The sequence below is a fragment of the Amblyomma maculatum genome, chromosome 8 (genome assembly GCF_055883805.1).
Source record: "Amblyomma maculatum isolate TAMU_Amacu chromosome 8, ASM5588380v1, whole genome shotgun sequence".
NCBI lineage: Eukaryota > Metazoa > Arthropoda > Arachnida > Ixodida > Ixodidae > Amblyomma > Amblyomma maculatum.
The window spans coordinates 64,732,429-64,752,826 of NC_139351.1; the positions used below are offsets into that span (position 1 = coordinate 64,732,429).

Below are 20,398 nucleotides of genomic sequence, written 5' to 3' on the forward strand. Positions count from 1 at the left end.
GTACCGCAAAGGTGCCCGCGGGCGCCATTTTCCTTCCAGACCGCCGGACCTAGCCGCCGTCTGATCGCATTCGTAGTGATCGCATTCGTAGTCTTCTCACATGTTTTGAAGGTAGCAAAACAGAAAGGTTTTGGTATGTTTATTCAGAGCAGTACCACCAGTGATTATGCGGTCACTAACTTTATTACTTTAGTCCGCAATCGATGGGAAAAGATGAAGTGTGCAGGTGAACCGGCGAACACTTCAGGGCGCCTGCTCTTGTAAATCGCCGGCTGTTTGGATCAGCTCGTGTTGTACGCGCAGTGCAGTGGTGTTACATGTGTTACAACATTATAAAGTGACGAAGTGTGAAATAGCATGTCTGCGAAGATCGGAGAAACATGTGCGTACATTTTAACAATGCCGTCCTCTGGCGCCCCTGTGCCAGACACGGTAAAAACATGGAGGGCGAGGTGCAGAGTTTATTGCGCTTTGACACGATAAGTCGCTTTGTATAAGCAACACAAAGTGAAGCAGCAGGTTCGGCGAGACAGCGTGAACAGACTAACATACAATTTAGTATCGCCGGCAGTGCTCCAAGGACTCCAAGCAGGCTTTGTTAAACCATATTGTTTTGCGTGAACTTAATTCTTTGCGAAAAGTAACGCGATGGTCGGCGGTGGCACCCATTTTCACCCCGAAAAAAAAACAAAAAAAAAACATGGCCTAATATATCATTGATATTACCGCGCGGTTGTGAATATTGTACTTTTCATTGTGTAATGGTGCCTCTTTATGTTGTTTCATCGGCATACGCCTCGTGCCGCCAATTTGCTAGAACGTCGCTCATAAACTGCTGTCAAAAATTAAAATGACATCGCACATTGATGGCATCTCTGGTTGACACACATTTGCCAAGTTTCCAGCTGCGAACACACAACTATAGTTGGTTGGATTAGTTTATGGTGTTTATCATCCCGATGCGACTTATACAATGAGACACCGTAGTGGAGAGCTCCGGAAATTTCCAACACCTGGGTTTCTTTCGCGTACAACTAGAAATAAATAACTAATAAATCTGTGCATAGAGCTTTGCGTACATTTACATTAACAATGGAAATAAAAAAAGGAAGAGCTGCGGGCGGTCATCGATCCGCACACGAACATGCAGAGTGTGTATGATTTCGCAGAACTGAATATAGATGTATCTGATGCCGGCTGGCTGGATAATTAACTTAATTTGAAGGTAGCTTTTTCAAACTTCAGCAAGTAAAATGGACGCTGCATATTGCTCCGCACGTGCGCACACGGCGTTGGAAGGTAAACACATATTGCCATTAGGCGAACCATATTCACGTTGAATACTTCGTACGCTTCTTTCGCGGCTAAACGAACAAAATTTCAAACCAATGAACCAGCGTATTTCGGACAAGGTGTTCATTGATGGCGCGAATTGTTCCTGGTGGGTTTTGTGAAATCACACCTACCACTGGTGCAGATTACTCTTTTCGTTCAGGTACAGAGAAATCGCATTTCTAGACTCAGTCCTGGTGCCGCACCAGATGCACAGCAGAATTTCTCATGTGTACACTGCGAGAAACCATCGAAAAGGAGGAACTCCCGCGCAAGATACGCATAATTAATTGGTTCACTGGAAGGGAAAGGCGCTGTAACTGTCTACTCGTTTTCTGTGGACACCTGAACCGCGCCGTGAGGGAAGGGAGGAAGGTGGGAATTAAACTGGAAAGAGAGGAAGAGGAGTCGTAGTGGAGGGCTACGGAGTAATTTCGACCACCTGGGGATCTTTTCCGCGCACGCGCTTGGAAGGGATATGGCGACGCGAAGTCACGTGACGCGGATCAGCCAGTAGGCGAGCGGCGGCGCGGCGAAAACGAATGCGGTACTCTGAAAATTTTCCAGTGACTCTACTCACCGCCACCATCTGATGGCGCGAGCTGGGGCTCCGTCTTTCGGTATGGTGACGTCACACGGTCACGTGAAAGGTCATGTATGGAGGCGCCACGACACGCCAAAGGCTCGAAGTGCTAGCAGTATTGCTTTCGCAATAAAGAAGAGGGAGAAAGGCGCGCCGCAACAGCCGTCGTCCACCACCTAAGCTGTGGCGGGTGCAATGACGGCCTACAACAGATAAAAATTCGACGGCTGGCTAGCCCCCGCCGCAAGCGGCGTCGACCTACCGTCCCAGCCCCGTAGGACCAGGAACAGCCACCTCCCGTCCTGGTGGTGCTCGAGAAGAGGCGCGCTATATACCATGTGCAGTAGCAACGCTCAGGCTTTCGCATTTCTGCACTGCAGATTCTCCCGTGCTTTCGGAATTTTACAGACTGCAGTTGGTTGAATACCTCTTTACACGCTTTCTAACCGTTACCACTCATTTGTGCACGCAAATCACGCCATTTCCCGCTTGTTCACGTTCGAACATTTCAAATTTTCCGCCACCGGGTTAGGTCTACGCCACCGGAAGTCAAGTACCACGTGACCCCCGGACGCTGACATTACCCCCCCCCCCCCCCCGCTATTTGAACGTCTGATTGACTTGGATAATTATTTAACTAATTATATAATAGTAATAATTAGCCAACATCACCATTTTGTAATTTGCACAACTTTCTTTGACACTTTATCCGATGGTACCATTCCTTTTCATATATGCTAATTAGTTCCTATCTTACAACACCGACCAGGGCCTTTATTCCGAGTTTGCGTCGTTATCGTGAGTGTCGCTATCTCCCCGAACTCGAGTCACCTGATTGGTGGAAACACTGGAAAATGATGTTGCCACCTCTTCCGGTTCCGCAGTGGCAACACCTAGCTCCAGCATTTCAACAAATCAGATGACTCGTGGCCACGTGAGATAGCGACACTTCGATAATGACGACGACGCAAACTCGGAATACGGGCCCAGGTCATGCCCACAGGATTGGATTAGATTGGAAGACATTTATTGTCAGCAATGAGCGATTTGTGGGTACTGCACTTAGATGGCATCAAGTCGATCCATTGCTCTCGGCGACATTATGAGCCCACTCAGTCACCCGAACTTGCGTCAACGGGTCTGAGCTGGCCAGTACAGCCTCCCACCGCTCCAGAGAAGGGACTGGTAGTAGGTCTGCCGGTGGCGGCCCACACGAAACCCGCCTACATAGCGATATAATGCTTATGCATTAAATGACTATAGACACCTGATTTTTGGGTTCGTGTTTTATCATTTATAGTGATGCCTAGGACATTACTGTGCACAGATCACCGCGTTACATTCAACGACTGCTGAATAATTTAAATCCAATTTCGTTTCTCACCTATTCCGGTTAGAACAAACGAGTAATGGCTGTGACGTCGCAGACAAGCCTAGGTCACGCGAGAGCTGAAAATGCAGCGATATAATCATTGGTGTGTAATTGAATTCATTACAATGATAAAGCGAGCCTACCTCAATAACTAATCGTTACACGTGAACAATGAGCGATTGTATGCAAATCAGGCTGTGCAAGACATGACTGCGACGTCACAGCCATCTCTCTGATAACGAAACCGAAACTGGTGAGAAAAGAAAATTCAATTGTAAATTATTTAGTGTCGTAAGCGAAAACTGCATGCGGATCGATATACAGTAATGACTTAAGCACCATTAACGTAAGAAAAATGTCACAAAAATTTGATGTCTTCCTTTTTTGTGCTTTGTGATGACGCGCTGCTGTGGCATGGCGCCAAATTCAAACTGCCTGCTCAATTGTGACTGTTCGCTCCGCCTGTGTAAAAAAATAACCACGCAGTTAGCAATGACTGGCCTTCTCCTTGCATAAAGCTGCGTTGCAGAATATAAACAATGTGGCAAAATACCGCTGGCAGTTCGACTGAGCACTATAGCCACGAAAGTCGCATCTGTGGCGAGCACCCTGCGCGTCTCATGCGCTCATTATAGTGCCTAGAATATACTTGCAATATACGCTCAGATTGGTTGAGCGTGGAAAAAAGCATAGAATTTCGTGGCCCTGCAGGGTGTTAGGAAATGAGTTTTTCTTCTTTGAAAAGTCAACATGGCATTGTATTCACGACTTTGACTTCCTATTGGGACTAACTATCCATCTGCGGTAATTAAAATTTAATTAGTGGACTTTAGTGAATTAGCAGGATTAGTACAGGAGAATATTTTGTTTGCCGTGGCAGTTTGTTCCCGAGTTTGGATTGTATTGTGAAACATGTATTTCATAGTTCAGGGCAGGTTGCAGGAGATGTGAACTAGATGGCCGCTAATCCATGGCTGACGGCGACCTAATTGGCCTGTATCTGAATCTTCGGTCCGAGCTGACCAACACGGCCTCCCAAACTCGGGGGAGCTGTATTCAGACGGGGGCTGATCATAAAAAAAAATTCGAGGACACTTTGGCGACTAAAGTAATGAAAGGCAAAAGCCTGAGTGCTGCGTTCTGCTATGCGACTTGCACATGTAGCGATGAATGCTGCTACGACTAAAGCGAGCGACTACTCTTTCACATTCTGCGAGTGCATTTATTCAGTCAATTCTGCTTGGCAGCAACGAGATTGCGCTCCTTGTATATCCGCAGTTCTACGTTTACTGCTGTGTGGTTGATATTACTGTGCAGATAATTAATTACTAATTAATCAGTAATTAATTATGCAATTGTCCCTGATTAGTAATTATGAAATAATTAGTAATTGATCATTGATTGGCACATGGCCATATAAGATGCGCATTTGCGCATACTGTGGTGGTGCTGTGTGATTGGTCAAGACCTCCATGACGTCATCCCGTCTCTACCTATCAGAGCCGCTGCAAAAGCGTGATGCTGACGACAACTATGAGGCAATGAAGGCTTTTGCCTTAATATTCCAATTACTAATGCAAAAGGGAAGTATTAAATATATTAAAGATTAGTGATTTTAATTAATAATGGTAGTGCTAAATAAAACGAATAAAAAAGGAAAACAAATAAGATAACAATAAAAAGCAAAATAAACATAAGCATACAAACATGGAAACGCTAATGCTTTCGCATTCTCTCACTGCAGTTTGCAGTGACCTGTCTTTCCCAACACACGGTGCACACTACTACTATGCCAACGGCTGTATAAGCTCCAGATTACAGATAGGAGGAGGGAAGACAGGGATGTTAACCAGAAAGGTATTCCGTTGGCTACCCTGTACTGGGTAACAGGGATGAGGGGGTTAAAAACGGGAAAAGAAAAGGGACGAGGAGCACAGCTTAAAATAGCACTGCTGAGGTGGCTCAGTGGTCAAGATGCCCAAGCTACAGAATCAGAGTACCCGGGTCAGAACCCAACCGCGGCGGCGTTTGGATGGTGGCAAAACGAAAAGGTATTGTGTTGTGCGGTGTCTGTGCATAGTACAAATCCTCAAGCACTTGAAATTATTCTGCAGCCTAAAACACCTCTTTCTCTCTCATGTTCCTACCTCCCCTCACGGCGGGGTTCTGGTGTCCACCGAGAAGTGTCAGATACTGCACTTTTTCTGTAAACCAATTTACATTTATTATTACGAGAAGACGGATGAAAGCGGGCCGAAGTGCCCATGACGGCAGCGTAGAAGCAATAAGCCCCACATAGTTTGTGTCCCTCTCGCCGCTCCCTGAATGTTCCCAGAGTTGCCACCCTTCAACCGGTCAGAACTAGCAGAGCCGTTATGAACCGCACAGGAGGACTTCTATACAGTCGATGCCACGGAAGTCGGACGATCATTCCATGGCTTACTCCAACATCAATTTCAGTTCTCACGGAGGCACACTGCGGCATGCACAGATATCGATCTGTGACGTCCTACCGGTCGGTCCTTCATGGCCGATTCTATACTCCTATGCGGCAGACCATGCAAAAGAAACCAGAGCATCATGCAAGTCTGTAGTGGGGCCGTTTGCGATATGGACTTCATGGATGACGCTAGCTTCCTCTGCAATAGATCACGCCAGACAGCCTATCGTAGACATGCCATGCGCAGGTTGTTTTAGGGGTGCCTTTTCTGGCAGGTACATTGCAGCCGACTGTCCTCCTTTGCAGCAGACCATAATAAGAGCCCTAAGAGGTAACAGACAGGCTCATTACAGAGGTTTTGTGTCCAGCTTGGTGGTCTGCTGGTGAAAATACAGTTGCTCCAACCTATGAGTGAATGCTTTCTTTTTGGCTAATGTTCCGACAGGATTACACACTAAAGAGTACGAAATGTTTGTAGAAAGAGCTCAGGCTAGTTGAAGTGCCCGCCTGACTGCACAAAAGTCTGTTGCTCTTGAAGAAGCAGCGCATGTTATGACATAAAGGCAATTGGGTCAGCCTTAGAAACAATGCACTCTGCTGATACTGAAAGATGTACTGCCAATGTTTCTCTGGGGTATCGAAGATGGGGTATCTGCGCGAAACAAATGTCAAGCAGTAGCATCACAAGTTCTTTGAACCAAGGCAAACACACTAAGTTGCTTAGGAAAAAGTTTATTCCGCTTGAGCTTAGAAAGAAACGGGCAGTGTGCTGCCTATGTACATGCGCAGAGGTCATCGACTAAAAATGCTGCCTGATGGGGGGGGGGGGGGGGGGGGGGCCTTCTTAGAAGGCAAGTGTACCCCTGATCAGCTTCTTCATGGTGCTGCCCACCGATAGGCTGCTGCTGGGGCCTGAGACGTTGGCGATCACCTGCATGCACATAGAGTAGGCACTCAGTCATCGTGGCAGCGCGTGCTTGTACTGCTAAGGTCTGTAACTGAATTATCTTTGGTAACGAACTTTGGCTATACAGTGCATGTACAACAGAATAAATTTATAAAGAAAAACCAAGGATAAAGCCAATTCAGGTTTCGTATTCATTCTAAGTGTGCCGATATGTGCATTTGAGAGTAAAAGAGATATTTATTGCGAAAAAAAGAAAGCATTTGGCAACTTTCCCGCCAATCGATGAAACCTTACAATGCCTGTATTGAAAAGGACTCTGTGATCAGCATCTCGAAGTGAATGCTAGTGTAGTCTTGTTTCTGGAATCCGTGGCAACAATTTGCTTGCAAAATTACTTAGTGAAAGCAGTACCTGTATTCTCATTTAATAGAGAGGAGGGGGGGCTTTTATATATTGTAAACAATTTGTTTTGAGTGTAGGCAGCGCTCCTTCAACAGAATGTGCAATCTGTCGCATAGGATGCAGCTCAGCTAGAGTTCGTCCTTAGACTCCTGTTAAGATGAACATGTTGGTTAAGATATTTGTTCACCTTAAGTATGAGCATGTATACCCCCTGTAAGTAGATTTGAAATGAGACAAAGGTAGGAGAAGGCAGTGGTATTAGGCAGTGGAAGGTGGTGGTATTACACATCAAGTACTATGCAAAAACGGGGGGGGGGGGGGGGGGGAAGGCACGAAAATTTTAATCGTTTATGAACAGAGCTTTCTATTCAGTTTCTATGGGGCTTTACTTTTCGAGAGCTTTGAGATTTGAACTGCCAGAGAATTATGAAAGATCAATGTCACAAATTCCCCATTCTTTTAAACGTGTGGTGAAACAATATAGGACTTTGCAATGGTACTTTTCTGTTGCTGAACCAAGATTTCAGTTATCTCCTCCACGTTAAAACCGTCCTTTTTCTCAAACAGCCAAATCTGCCAGAACAATGATCAGGCATAGGTATGCATGTTTAACTACATTTTTGTGTTTCATATTTCCTTTTGGAAACTATGCAACTGACAGCAGCACCAGCAGCAGCATATTGCCACTGCAGCAACGAAAGTCCCGAGGCATCCCTCCAAAATAAAACACAAAAAAAGGAAGTCAATAAAGCTATACGTTTTTTTTTAGTATACATTGCAGTGCACAAACTAAAATGTATACACAGTAAAATAGCTTGTTGGATTAAAATTGATTGCAGTAATCCTCTGATCATGCCAGTTGCGCTCGTCGTGCCATCTTTAGTACGCTGAATGAAAACAAATAAGAGCGCATTTAAACACCGCAGTTCCCGTCGCTTGTGTGGTGCAATGGATTAACACCACATACCTGATTGTAAGACATGCGTTCGATTACTATAGGTGCAATTTTTTATTTTCTTTAAATTCGCAACATTCAAATAAATTAAGACCATATTTCCTTGGGTATATTCCCCGTTAGGTTGCATAATACCATGCTTTTTTCTTATCAGCAGCAAAACCAGCTGCGAATGCAGCCAGGATGTGATGGTATGAAAACGGTTACTTTATACAATTACCTTCACTGTGATCAATTCCCATCTTCAGTGAGTGTATGTTACTTTTAGGTTGCGTTCAGAGACAGCTCTATGCAACAACTGCCTTTTAACATGCTTTAAAGTCTTTTTTACGGATTTACAGCAGCCGATTTTTCAAATTAACTTATTCAACGTCGCAAATATGGCGCGACAGGCGTCACCGATGTATTACGATCTTTACAGTGTGTAATTTTACTCCATAAAACTATTTGATTATTATTGCATTTCACTTTCCGTACTGTGCTTCATGCTCAAACAAAACATAAGGTTGTGCTTTATTTTTGAGTGATGCACCCGGCACTTCCATTGCTGCAGTTTTCCGGGAATGGCAATATGTCCAGCAGCACCTCACAGAGAAACGGCTGAGTGACGTTGTGATGTTTTGTGAAGAATCTGTTTCCGGCACACAGGGAATGTGCCACAAATAAACAGAAAAGTGGAAGTCAAACATATTATGAAGTGAGTACTCCCAGCAAAAACCGCTGCTTCACTTTTCCTTTTACAGCTCATAGCAAAAATGCTGCATAAATGAAGGCAGCAAACTAGAGAATAATTTACTAATATTTGCACTGAATTAAAAAAATTTAGTTACGGTTTAGCTTTGGTTAACCCTAGCTGAATTGCAAAAGCAATGGCGGAAGCTTCGTTTGACTGCTACATTATTCCCCTATCATGCCTTATCAGTGTAAGGTGCCACATTATTGGCACCTTTTATGAGGAGACTGTAGCTACATCTCTTCAATGGCATAGCTGTGGCTACCCGAGGTCTTGCTTTGGCTGTTGTACTATTGCTTTCGCAATAAAAGCTTAATGTGCTAAGAAATGCAAAAACGCAGAGTTCAAGCAAGTGCTGACAAGCAGCCATTTTGGTGCAGTTTCCGGCACCAAAATGGCTGTACAGGCATGACATCCCTGACTGTGCTATGTCAGCAACCACATCCATGTCAAATTGCAAAGAACCAGTCTCCTTTGCCCTGCTCACAATACTCCTTTGTTTTTAGTCGGGCTTCGATCCTCTAGTACGGAAACTGTGCACTAAGTTCAGAATCCACAACCACGTGATTTTCACAATGAGCAGAGTAAGGCCCTAGAAGGGGACGAGGGGTGTCTGAAGTGGGAAGGAGGAGCATTTGGTGCTTGCCTTGAAGTTGTATGGCTGAATGTCTGGGTAATGGGTGTCGAAGACGAGCTCCAAGTCGCTCTGGCAGGGCACCATGGGCAGGTACTGGTGCCGGTTCAGTGAGGCGGCCACCGCCACCACTTTCTCGGCTAGCTGCTCACCCAGACGAACACGCTGGCGCTGGCGTTCTGCGGGCACCACATCAAGCACCACAAATGTAAACACTGCTGTGTTCTAGTGTACAGTGCATTCACCACTAGCAGTTTCATCATTTGTACAATCCTAGCTCTTATAGTATGATTAGAATTCTCGTTTTTTTCATATTTCTGGTTTTTTCAAAATGCTGACGAGATAATGAACCAGAAATAAGGACTTTTCAGTATAATCGGAGTATTTTCCATTACAGCATAGAACATTAGTGTCCAGGTAGCGCCATGCAGCGCATTTCCGAACTTTAAATGGTACAGCGCAGAACATAAGCTGTGCCACCTAGTGGAGGATATAATATTTGTAAGAAAGGTTAAGAGAGCAATTAAGGGTGGCCAACACTGTCGTACCAGTGGTGCAACTTAGTGCTCTTCTTTTGACCGCATATGACGGCACTTTAAATTGTTTTTACATAGTTTATTTAACTGCTTTTTAAAAAGCCCTTTCACACTAGGTAAAAGATTCTTCATTAACCCTTCAGGGATAGTTGCCCTTTTGGTCGAATTTTGATTGATTAAGCAATTAAAGTAGATAGGATGGTGAATCAGACAACCGGGAGGCCCTGCTTTCCAGTAGCCTCCTCAGTTCAGGCCACTACTGCTGCTTGAAGAGCATGGCTGGAGCTATGCATTAGTGCCTCCCACTGCTGTGCGGCATGGATATTACAGCGTGGGTTACATTATTTGTGGACATTGCCACAGAGTGTGGGTAAGGTTTGTGGGTAATTTGCAAAGCTTATATTCATTGGTGTAGCGATCAGGGTAGACGTGAGCATACAGAGTGGGCAGTGGGTATTTACGGGTGACATTGTGCGCAGAAGTTGTCGCCGGGTAGAAGCAAGTGAGCTGGGTCGCACGAGAGGCTAACGAAATGGGAATTTTAGCTTTGCATTAAAGTGCACAGCACAAGAGCAGCAATCTGGCTGTGGGGATAGTGTCGGATTGCATGTTAGCATTTGTTTTCCACCGTGGTGACAGTGATGGTGGCTGTCTGCTCAGCCACTCCTGTATCAATTGCGTGTAGTGCAAAACAGCTGAAGGTGTGCTGCTCACGTCTGTCACCATCGCTGTCATAGTATTTTGAGATGTTGTCCAAGAACAAATTTTTTCTCGTCTTTTTCTCTCTATTCTTTTTTTTTTTTTTTGCAAATAACAATTGCCACAAGGTAATACTAATTTACAATTATCCCCCAAGGCATTTGTTACAGTATAGGTCGCGTTCTGGAGTGCATTAAAGTCAAATTCACCTTTTAAAACACATTCCCATTAGTTGGGAGGCTGGTGAATTTTGCCACTGACGGTTTGGAAACACGCAGATGTGGGAAAAATGGATAGACCGCTTACCTTGCTCGTTGGGTAGGGTGAGGATGTTGATGCGGATGTTCCACACTTCCCAGGGGATAGTCTCTATCGTCAGCCAGCCGGTGCGCCTCTTCTGGAAGAACTCCAGCCCAATCTGAACATGGCACAGATGGAAGGGAGGCATGAATGAGCATGCTTCAAATGGGGATTACCAGGGGTGTGCCTGGGAAATGTTGCCTTCATGATTGCTTGACACAGCATGAAATGAGTGAAGCTACACATGGGCTATGAGGGAGGCTGTAGTGGGGGCCCCAGAATAATTGAGACCACAATGGGGTTTATTAATATGTGCTAATTATTTCCTAGCACATGGTCTATTGTGGCCCAGTTGAAATCCAGACCTTGGGATCGGCAGTAGCACGCCAAGGCCGCTGATTTGGCCTAGTTGGCCCCACAGCATGAAATGAAGGAGTACAAAAGGCAGACAAGCTAAGAGCCGAGCTTACAACTAGGTTGCAATGGGAAGCAACACCCTTGTGTGATGGACATCTGTGTGATTTGTGAAAAACGTGGTTAATTCCTTGAGGGGGGACATTGATTTCGAAACTAATTTTGTTATTTACCAACCAAATTTCCTGAAACTTCACAGAATTTCACACAAGCAAAAATTGTACATCTAGGGCAATTAGTTCTAGAGATATTAGAGAATTATGGCTATTGTCTGCTCAAACAATAGGGAAAAAAATGCTAATCAGAAATTAATTTTCAATACACACATAGCTACTACAGAGTACAAGGAATACAATGTTGGAAACACATTTTTTATTTTCACATGTAAATGTTTTGTATTTTATCTTGAAATTCTTATATAGTTGCCATGGCTTCGAGCACCATTTTGAGTGGGCTTCTATATCTCTAATATTAGCTCAATTTTTTAAAACTGCTTCCAACATTGCATTTCTGGCACTTTATAGTATCTACCATCATATTTAAAATAAATTTGCCCTATTGCTTGAGCAGACAATAGCAATAATTTTCTAATACCCCTAGTGTTGCAGATTTGCCTATACCTAGAACTAATTGTCCTAGAAACAAAATGTTTGCATATTTGAAATCAGCTGAAAAATACTAACAATAAAAAAAAAAAAAAAAGACTGAACAACAAGCTTCGAAGCACAACTTCAGATGCATGTCCCTGCTGATCATGCTACAGGAAGCAAGTCTTATTTACACTTTTTTCCACACTTTTTTCCGAACATGAACTATGTTTAGATGAGTCCGGTCTCACTATCATATCTGCTTAAATAACATACTCTCAACTTTAGCTGTCACAAAGTACATACAATTTTCTTCTGTTACCTTACCCCGCATAATAAGCTTACTTCCTAAATTTTTAGGAATTTCCTGGAAAAACAAAAGAACATTAATTTTGTGGGTATTTGGAACAAGTGGATTTGGGGCAGCGGGTTTTACTCGAGGTCCAAGCACCCTGGAGGGCTGAATTTTGACGTCACCCTGCCACCTCAATAGGTAGAAAAAATTTCCATAGCAGGTCGGGCACGGCTCGTGTGGGCCTCTATCACCGAGCGTGAAGTGATAATGTGTAGCTTTCCTCGAATGTAAACCCTGCTTTGTGTCAGTTAAAAATTCCAGTTTAACGGTTGTGCAATTTCTGCAGCATTGAACCACCTTCACTTTTTCGTTTTATATTGTGACGTACCAAGCACAACACCATGTTTTCGATAAGGAGCCATTGAAGGCTGACATAAACTTGTCCACCTCTACAGTGAAGCTGATCTTGCCAAAGTAATGAAGTAAGAACACTGGCACTCTGGCATGCGTAGGAAAGCTTTCTATCAAGATAGTTAGACTCCTCAAGTTATTGGATAAGGGAACCGAGGTTTCAATTGCTAACAAAAGAGGCGAACTCCATGTTGAAGCAATATGCTTTGTGTACTTTTCTGCTGAGTTTGAACGTGAACTTCAAGGTTGTCGTTTCACGTAACTGAGGCGTGCGTCTCGGTTCCATGAAACAAAACCACGGAAGTGGCGACAATGGACGGCCAGTTGCCCACCTCCCGGCAGTGAACCTACTCCTGCGTGGTACTCCTGAACTGTGACGTTTCTGCAATATCCAATTTGTACTATGTAGCTTTTGACACAGGACAGCAGTATCTGGTAAACAACAGTACTCTCCCACGGGACGAACCAGCCTACGCGTTTGATGCTGCAGTCCTGCTTGTGCTTTCCCTGCACCATATTACACATGCGCCAGCCTGTTTTTGGGGTGCGGTAAAGATTACTACAACGTCATCTTTCTGAGCCATGTTTTTTAAGCGGTAGGAGGCTTGATGGTAATATGAAATGGCAACAGGTCTTGTACCTTGCGCTTATTCACTGTGGCAGTGCTTCTCTACACCCCTAGCATCACTGGCAAGGGCTTCTTAAACAGAGGTGACCACTTCACAGGGATATCTTGCACTGATCAGTGTTTGCAGCCAGACACCGACGCTGTGTGTCACTTCAAGTAGGCAGGATTTGTCAAGAGCGGCATGGCAGGTAGTTTTTAGAAATAACCTTCTTAAGTAGCTTGGAATGACCTAACTGATGGTTTAAAATATCTTCTTTTTTAGCGAGGCTGATACCTTCAGCAGGCTTGGATTTTACGGACAGCAATATGTAAAGCTAAGAACTGCAAGCATCCTTGCACTGGCATCTTATAGGTGAAGCCAAATCCGAAAGCGCATTCAGCAAAGATTTTTGGAACCTCATTTAGCACTGTCATACCTCCTCAAGCATGAGTCTGTCATAACATATGGCATTACAATCATCGGGCATTACGATGCATGGGACTTATTCTAATTGCAGAACGGATGCTATAAATCGAATGAAGAATATTTTAAAGAACCGTACTTTGGTACAGGACTTCAACAGGCTAACACGAAATGCAAACATAGTGGACTTTGGATACTGGAAATGAAACAACTCTTTCGCTACACTGCGCATTCCACACCGTGGCAAGTAGGAAGATGTGAAACTTACATTTCCAGAGCGTGGTCCGTCATGGCTGCGCAAGCGGTCGCTAAAGGCAACAATCTCACGAGTGAGCGTCTCGTTCAGCTCGTCAGAGGCGCACCGCACCTGTAAAACAGCAAGTTGCGAAGTATGATTGAGTATTGGAAATGCAGGTGTAAAACAGTGTTTGACACTATGAACATGAGTCTAGGATTCGAATAGATGCAGGACACTGGGGGCACATTTCAATTTCAGTCCTGGACAGTGCTGAGCTATTTGCCAACATTTCTTCAAATGATTTTTCTCTGGCAGCCGAGAAGCTCTGCCGACCAGTCTAAACCCCAGGAAATTGAAGCTCTATGCTGGCGGCCATACTGAGTTACACTCCGTGTGCAATCTGAGTAGTTTTTGTGTTCCTGCAAACAATATCGTGCCTTACACCTTGACATTAGCTCCGTAGCTGGCCTCTAAGCAACTGTTAGACTTTTTAATCTTGCATCTTTGTTTTTGAGCCCTTAAATTCATTTAACCAAGATCCATATAACTCGTGCTATGGTCTTTCCAGTTGTGATGTATGGATGCGAGGGTTGGACTGTGAAGAAGGCTGACCGCTGAAGAATTGATGCATTTGAATTGTGGTGCTGGCGGAGACTCCTGAGAGTTTCTTGGACTGCCAGAATATCAAATCAGTCGATATTGTTGACCATATTGGAGAGTCAAATTCTAAAGTTAAAGCTCAGCTACTTTGGTCATCTGATGAGAAGAGAGGAGTCGCTGGATAAAGATCTGATGTTGGGAAAGGTTGAGGGTCACCGAAGAAGGGGTATTTATTTATTTATATACCCTACCTTTCAGGCATTACATAGGGGGAGGAGTCACATGAACAAAGTTGGTTATAACAGGCACATAAGTAACAATTGCACTTAAGGACCAGAGAGGAGGAAAAAGAAAAAAAAAAAGTCATTCAGGTCGCTATTTTTCCCTTTTTTTTTATACAGTAGTTATATGACCTAAGCAATTTTACATGCTCTGAAGAAACGAGGTATGCGTGCGCTTAATACCAAGCAGTAGGCTGAAATGAACAAGAAATAACACAGCACTACACATCAAGGAAAAAAAGTAATGAGCATTGCAAAATATTATTAGGAAAGTTAAGTCAGTTTAGCATTCAATTCCCTCCAAAGCCTTGAGGAATGAACTATGGTCAGGTATGGTAGCGACATCTGCTGGCAAACTGTTCCATTGTGAAATAACAAGTAGCAGTGGTGAATATTTAAACAGATTGTGCGCGCATGTACGGGGTTGATTTTAAACGGATGGTCTACGCGAGCAGATATAAGGGGGGCAGGGTGAAGGAACGTTTTTCGAAAGTCTGATGAACCATGATATAGTTTGTGCATGAAAGATAGCGGGCATTTCGTCGCCTAGTCTCAAGGGGCAATAAATTGAATCGTTGCTTGATACTGTTTACGCTAGTTGGGTAGGAATAATCGTGGGTAATAAACCTGGCTGCTTTACTCTAGAGATTCAATGGGGTTTGCTAAGTAAGCTTGATGAGGGTGCCAAATGATGGATGCATATTCAAGCTGAGACCTGACAAGTGTTGTATAGGCTAGGAGTTTCGTTTTTTCATTAGCTTGATAGAGAGTGCGTTTTAGAAAGCCTAATGTTCTAGCGGCCTTGTTGATAATGTGTTCAATGTGGCAGCGAACGCGATGGTTAGATGGCATCCTTGAGGCACTGCAGATGAAGTTATGTGATGTTAGGAAGATAGTAAGAGACCGGAAAGTGTGGCGTGATATGATCCATAGGGTCACGAAGAGTCGGACACGACTGAATGACTGAACTGAAATGAACTGAACCCTTTCCCAAACAGCTAAGCTTCCACATATCCTGAGTGGATATTTTTAATTTGTCCGTAAAATATGCACTCAAGCTGTTGTGGCATAAAAGAACGCTGCTTGGCTTTATCCTGATTTCCCAATTGTTCAGACATAAGAGCTTTACATATAACTTGCACCTGAATGTCAGAGGCACCACTGTCACGCACACTGCTACCCACTGTTAGTAGCTCGCTTACCACCACCAATGCTGCAGCATTATTCCTCGCTGCATGTATTTTCAGGCAGCTCCCCTGCACTCAGCCATTAGTTCGGCGCAGCAAAGTTTAACTGCCTGCTGTTCCAGTGACAGGAAGTCCTTTGACGGGCCAGAAGCACTCACATATGTGAAGTCGACAAAGTCGCAGGTGACATCTTCGAAGCCAACAGTGCCCACCGAGTAGCTGCCTTCCTTGAAGTGGAACTGCAAAAAAACAGGAGGCATAGTGGAAAGGTGAGGCCAAGCATGAGAGACACTGTCAAAAGCGGTTTCTCAAATGCATGCCAACTATCAACTAGAACTAAACATGATGCTTTTAATGACATAATTGATTGCCTCAGTCCTGTTTGCCGCATTCCTTCATGGATGGTAGTGAGCACAGCTGTGTGCGAACTGCACTTGAAATACAGACCAGCAAGCTGAAAGCTCAGGTACTGGTTTGAGTAGGAAAACATACGAAACAGGTGACAGAAATGACAAAAATATCATATAATGAATTACGGTTTTTTTCTTCTTTCTCAGAATACATGGCTTCCTGTAGCACTGTGCAGAACTTCAAGAGACACCTGATTAGCTCAAATCTCCTAAACCTGTGTCATATATCGCCAGTAGTATAATTGATACTGCCTGTGGTATGAAATTGATACTGGGGACTTTGCACTTTGCACATGACAGCTGCACATACACTTTGCACATGACAGCTGTCTGCTAATATGCTTTGCAGGCTTGATTTCCGACTCTTGCCCAAAAATATTACATTTGAAGGACTTGAATCGTAAATAGAGCACAAGCTGGCATTGTTAGAATAATTCACAATTATTCACAACTATAAACACTCGTTAATAACAGAACATTGTTTTTGTTGTTGAACACGTGCCAAAATATTCCATTGTAAAATGTACAGCATTATGTCTTCTTTGCTATGCAGCATTTGGTTACAGCAGGAATATATTGCTCCCAGTCTGTTTTTGAACACTTTTTGTACTACACAGAGTAGACAAGTGGAGTTCCAGATGTGTCCTCAAAACATTAAACTAGAGCTTCAATTCATTAAAGCAAGGATGTGCCCTAGAAGCAGCAAGAGCATGGAGCATTTACTGATGCAACTATCTGGGCTAGTGAGGAGGCAATAACACATTTCACAGGCTTTCGGTTAACTCCTAATTTTGCAGAGGATTCTGGAGATTTGGACAGAATCACCATAGCTCTTGTAGGCCCAACAATAACTCTCAATCTGTCACTAAAACACATAAAAGCAGCAAAAAAATTTTAGTCTATAAGTGCTTTTAATTTCTCCTAAAATTCCAATTTCCTTCAATGCTAAGAGGAAACATATGCCGAAAGATCAGGCTATGTGGAATATGATGTAGAACAAGCTTCTTCTCACCAAGCATTATTTTTGTACAAAATTACTTTCTTCCACGAGTTACAGATGACATGAAATCTATTTTTTTAAAAGCACTACACGACCACAGAAAATAGAGTAGATTTGAAACAAAGGTGTAATTATGCACTTGCATCTACACAAGCAAAGGAAAGCCGCAGAGCAGTTTCAGAAACCCTCCTGTTGACAAAAAATTTTAGAAACCGAACCCAGAATCGTTTCGTGCCTAGGCAGTCGCTCAACCAACTAAGCTCGCTAGGCTGGTGAAGACAGAATTGAACAAATCGAGGCAGGAATTGCGTTAATCTAACATATTTAGGAAAAACCTTCTAAGGTGAAGTAGACCTGAAATAATCAAGTAATAAGTCATTAGTGTGTTGCAACACATGCTGCATTGGACCTCACCCGCCACAGTGCCTCTGAAGGAGCCCTCATGGCTCATCTCACCTTTCCCAGTGTGCGGTGGAACAGCAGTGTGTGAAAGATGCCCGAGACAGCTTCCTGGACCTGACGGCCTTCAAGGCACTGCACACAAACCCCACCACTTTGTATTACACTTCTAAACAAACAAGCAGGTAAACTGTTCAAAGGTCACCGACAGCAAGCGCTAGAATTTTAAGGGTGGCCTGGTTTGTAGTGCCCTGTGTCCAAAATTTAGAGATGTCGCAAGATGAAAGCTTTAGTTCATTTTGACTTCAGACATGGGCTCTTACGTTTTTTTTGTCCTTCATTATCAGCTTGTTGGTCTAGTGAGAGCTACTAAAGGACTACTTTTATTTCTTTGAAGAAAGAGACAAGGGTCCAAATTATTTCATGCCAATGACCTGAAATTGGCATAAGTCATGCCAATAAAAATGGCCAATTTAAGTTCAGCAATGCAACGAATTTGGTACTTCTGCACTACCAAAACACGCCGGAAACAAAGTGATTAGGTCCTCCTGAGGTCTCAAACTAAAAAAAAAAATAAAAAAAAATAAAAAAAAAAAAGAAAAGCACCGAGTAAGTGGACGTGCTTCCAGCTGGGTGCATTCAATTTTAGCTAAGTCCCTAAACGTACAATCCAATTTTTTCTCCTCCTTCTTACCGCACCCTTTTCAAGCTCAGAGATCGTCGTCACTACAAGTTCAAGTGCATCTCCTCGTGAGCGGAGGGGCAAGTATGAGAAGCGCGAGAGTGTGTTACTCCAGATAGGCCGAAGCGAGTTAGTGAAGGACAGCCTATTTGTAAGAGATTACCATTATTTGAGTGACCTGCTGGGCTGCCTGATATCTTCCATATCATGAATGTGTCGACACGAACATAGGCGCGCGTGTCTTTATCATGCAGCAGCAATAACTTTTTTTCTTTATGTTCAGGACTCCCTTCCTTTTCTTGCGTAACAACTGCAAACTGCACATGCAGGCCTTCATACACATTAATTGCAGATGACTTTAAATTGTGCTTCATTGGATTAATATTACGTTGAAACCCCACGTATCGCTTTTGACTACTGCTCTTTCCCTGTTAATGGAGAAATCACGCCAAATGAGCACCACGCAAGACATATGCCGTCGATGGGAAACTGTTCTGCACCCCGTACTGAAGTTCCTCGCAGTACCTGTTCCTAAATTCCCGCTTACGGCACTTATGAAATTAGTGGAAGAACGCTAGAAATGTGCGGCGCTTCAATCTACCAAATGTTTGACGTTGTGACACAACGGTTTTGGCTGGCCCCGATCGCTATGCGCGAATGGAACTCGACTGACCTACTACGTTCCGATTGACCCATCCGTCCCTGATGACAGGGTTCCCAAAATCCAAACTGGCTTAAGACCAGAGGCTCGATTGTTCACGCAGAGTCACTTCCACAAGCTCGACGAAACAGGGAAGATTTGAGCAGAGCATCTGTCACCACGGGCGACAAAACAAAGAACGGGTTGCTGCGAACAGCTGATCGCGCAGTAAAAGAAAGCGGACCACCGCTTAAACTCACCAACTCAAAAACTTCGGATCTTGCATTCATGCCTCGCTCATTACCAAGCAGCCACGAACACGCGTCTCGGAGTTACCTTGAGGGCGAAAATTCGAGCTAAGAACCTCTTTCGCGGTCAACACAAAGCGTATAGTACGCGCACCACTGTACAAAAATCCGTGCTTGTGTGCTTGAGTTGTCTACAAACCTGTCTGCGAGAGTCTTTGGTTTTGTCTCTGTTGAAAATGATAGTGATGATAGCTACCGGTCTCTTGTTTCGTTTTTCAGAAAAACCGAATGTATACACCCTAACCATGCCCTAACTGGGAATATAATGAACGAAAACATTAATTCTTTCTTTATGGTTCGGCCATATGAAAATGAACCTCACGCTTGTCTTGCGCATGAAAAGAGCAGAAGGAGGGAGGGTACCGACCGTGGTACCGACAACAGGTGACTGGAGATTGTGCCCATGATTGTGCCCGTAAGATGCAGGTCATTGTCACGTCCACAAGAATGACACGACAAATCAGCTCAGCTGGAGTGAGACTTAAAGTGAAAAGTTCATAAATATTAAATTGTTATAGTGTGTGTCGCTCTCCCTGAAAAGTGAAAAGTTGTCTTATGAAGGGTGGGTGACGCGTGAAGAACTCCGGCAACGACTTTAGATAAGAAGGCTGTACCGCGGTCACTTAAGAGCACTCGAGGAGCGCCATGACGCAATACAATTGATCGCAAAAAAGAAATTTGCTACTTCTTCAGCGGTTTCCAGTGCTGGCGCCCGACTGTCTTGGCCGGCCGCAACACATTTATTAATGATGATGATGATTTGAGGCTGCACCCTTTGTAACGGGTGGACACTAAACTGCGTCCCAGCCAAAAAAGAAAGAAAAAAGGAAAGAGAGAGAGAGAGAGAAAAAAAAAGGAAGAGTTAACGGTGGACGAGTGTCCACCACACGCGGAGACGGGATTTTGTGACTGACGTAGCACTGTCACTGTTGCCACTATTGTCGCCGCGTTCACCGCACTCCATGCCGCACTCCGCTGCTGTAAATTCAAGTGCTAGGGATAGCGTGGTTGTTTAACAAGCG

At 44.0% G+C, this 20,398-nt stretch overlaps 1 protein-coding gene across 1 annotated transcript; it reads right to left on the bottom strand.

Annotated features, from left to right (window-relative positions):
• Positions 1-6,449: 6,449 nt before the first annotated feature.
• On the bottom strand, positions 6,450-19,523 carry Atg101 (autophagy-related protein 101). The gene is made up of 7 exons (XM_084576371.1): positions 19,329-19,523; positions 17,804-17,881; positions 16,096-16,176; positions 13,900-13,998; positions 10,900-11,011; positions 9,371-9,537; positions 6,450-6,658 (listed from the first exon to the last, which is right to left on the bottom strand). Exons 1-7 carry the CDS (start codon positions 19,356-19,358, stop codon positions 6,572-6,574), a joined length of 654 nt encoding a protein of 217 aa, XP_084432497.1. The 5' UTR covers positions 19,359-19,523; the 3' UTR covers positions 6,450-6,571.
• Positions 19,524-20,398: the final 875 nt, after the last annotated feature.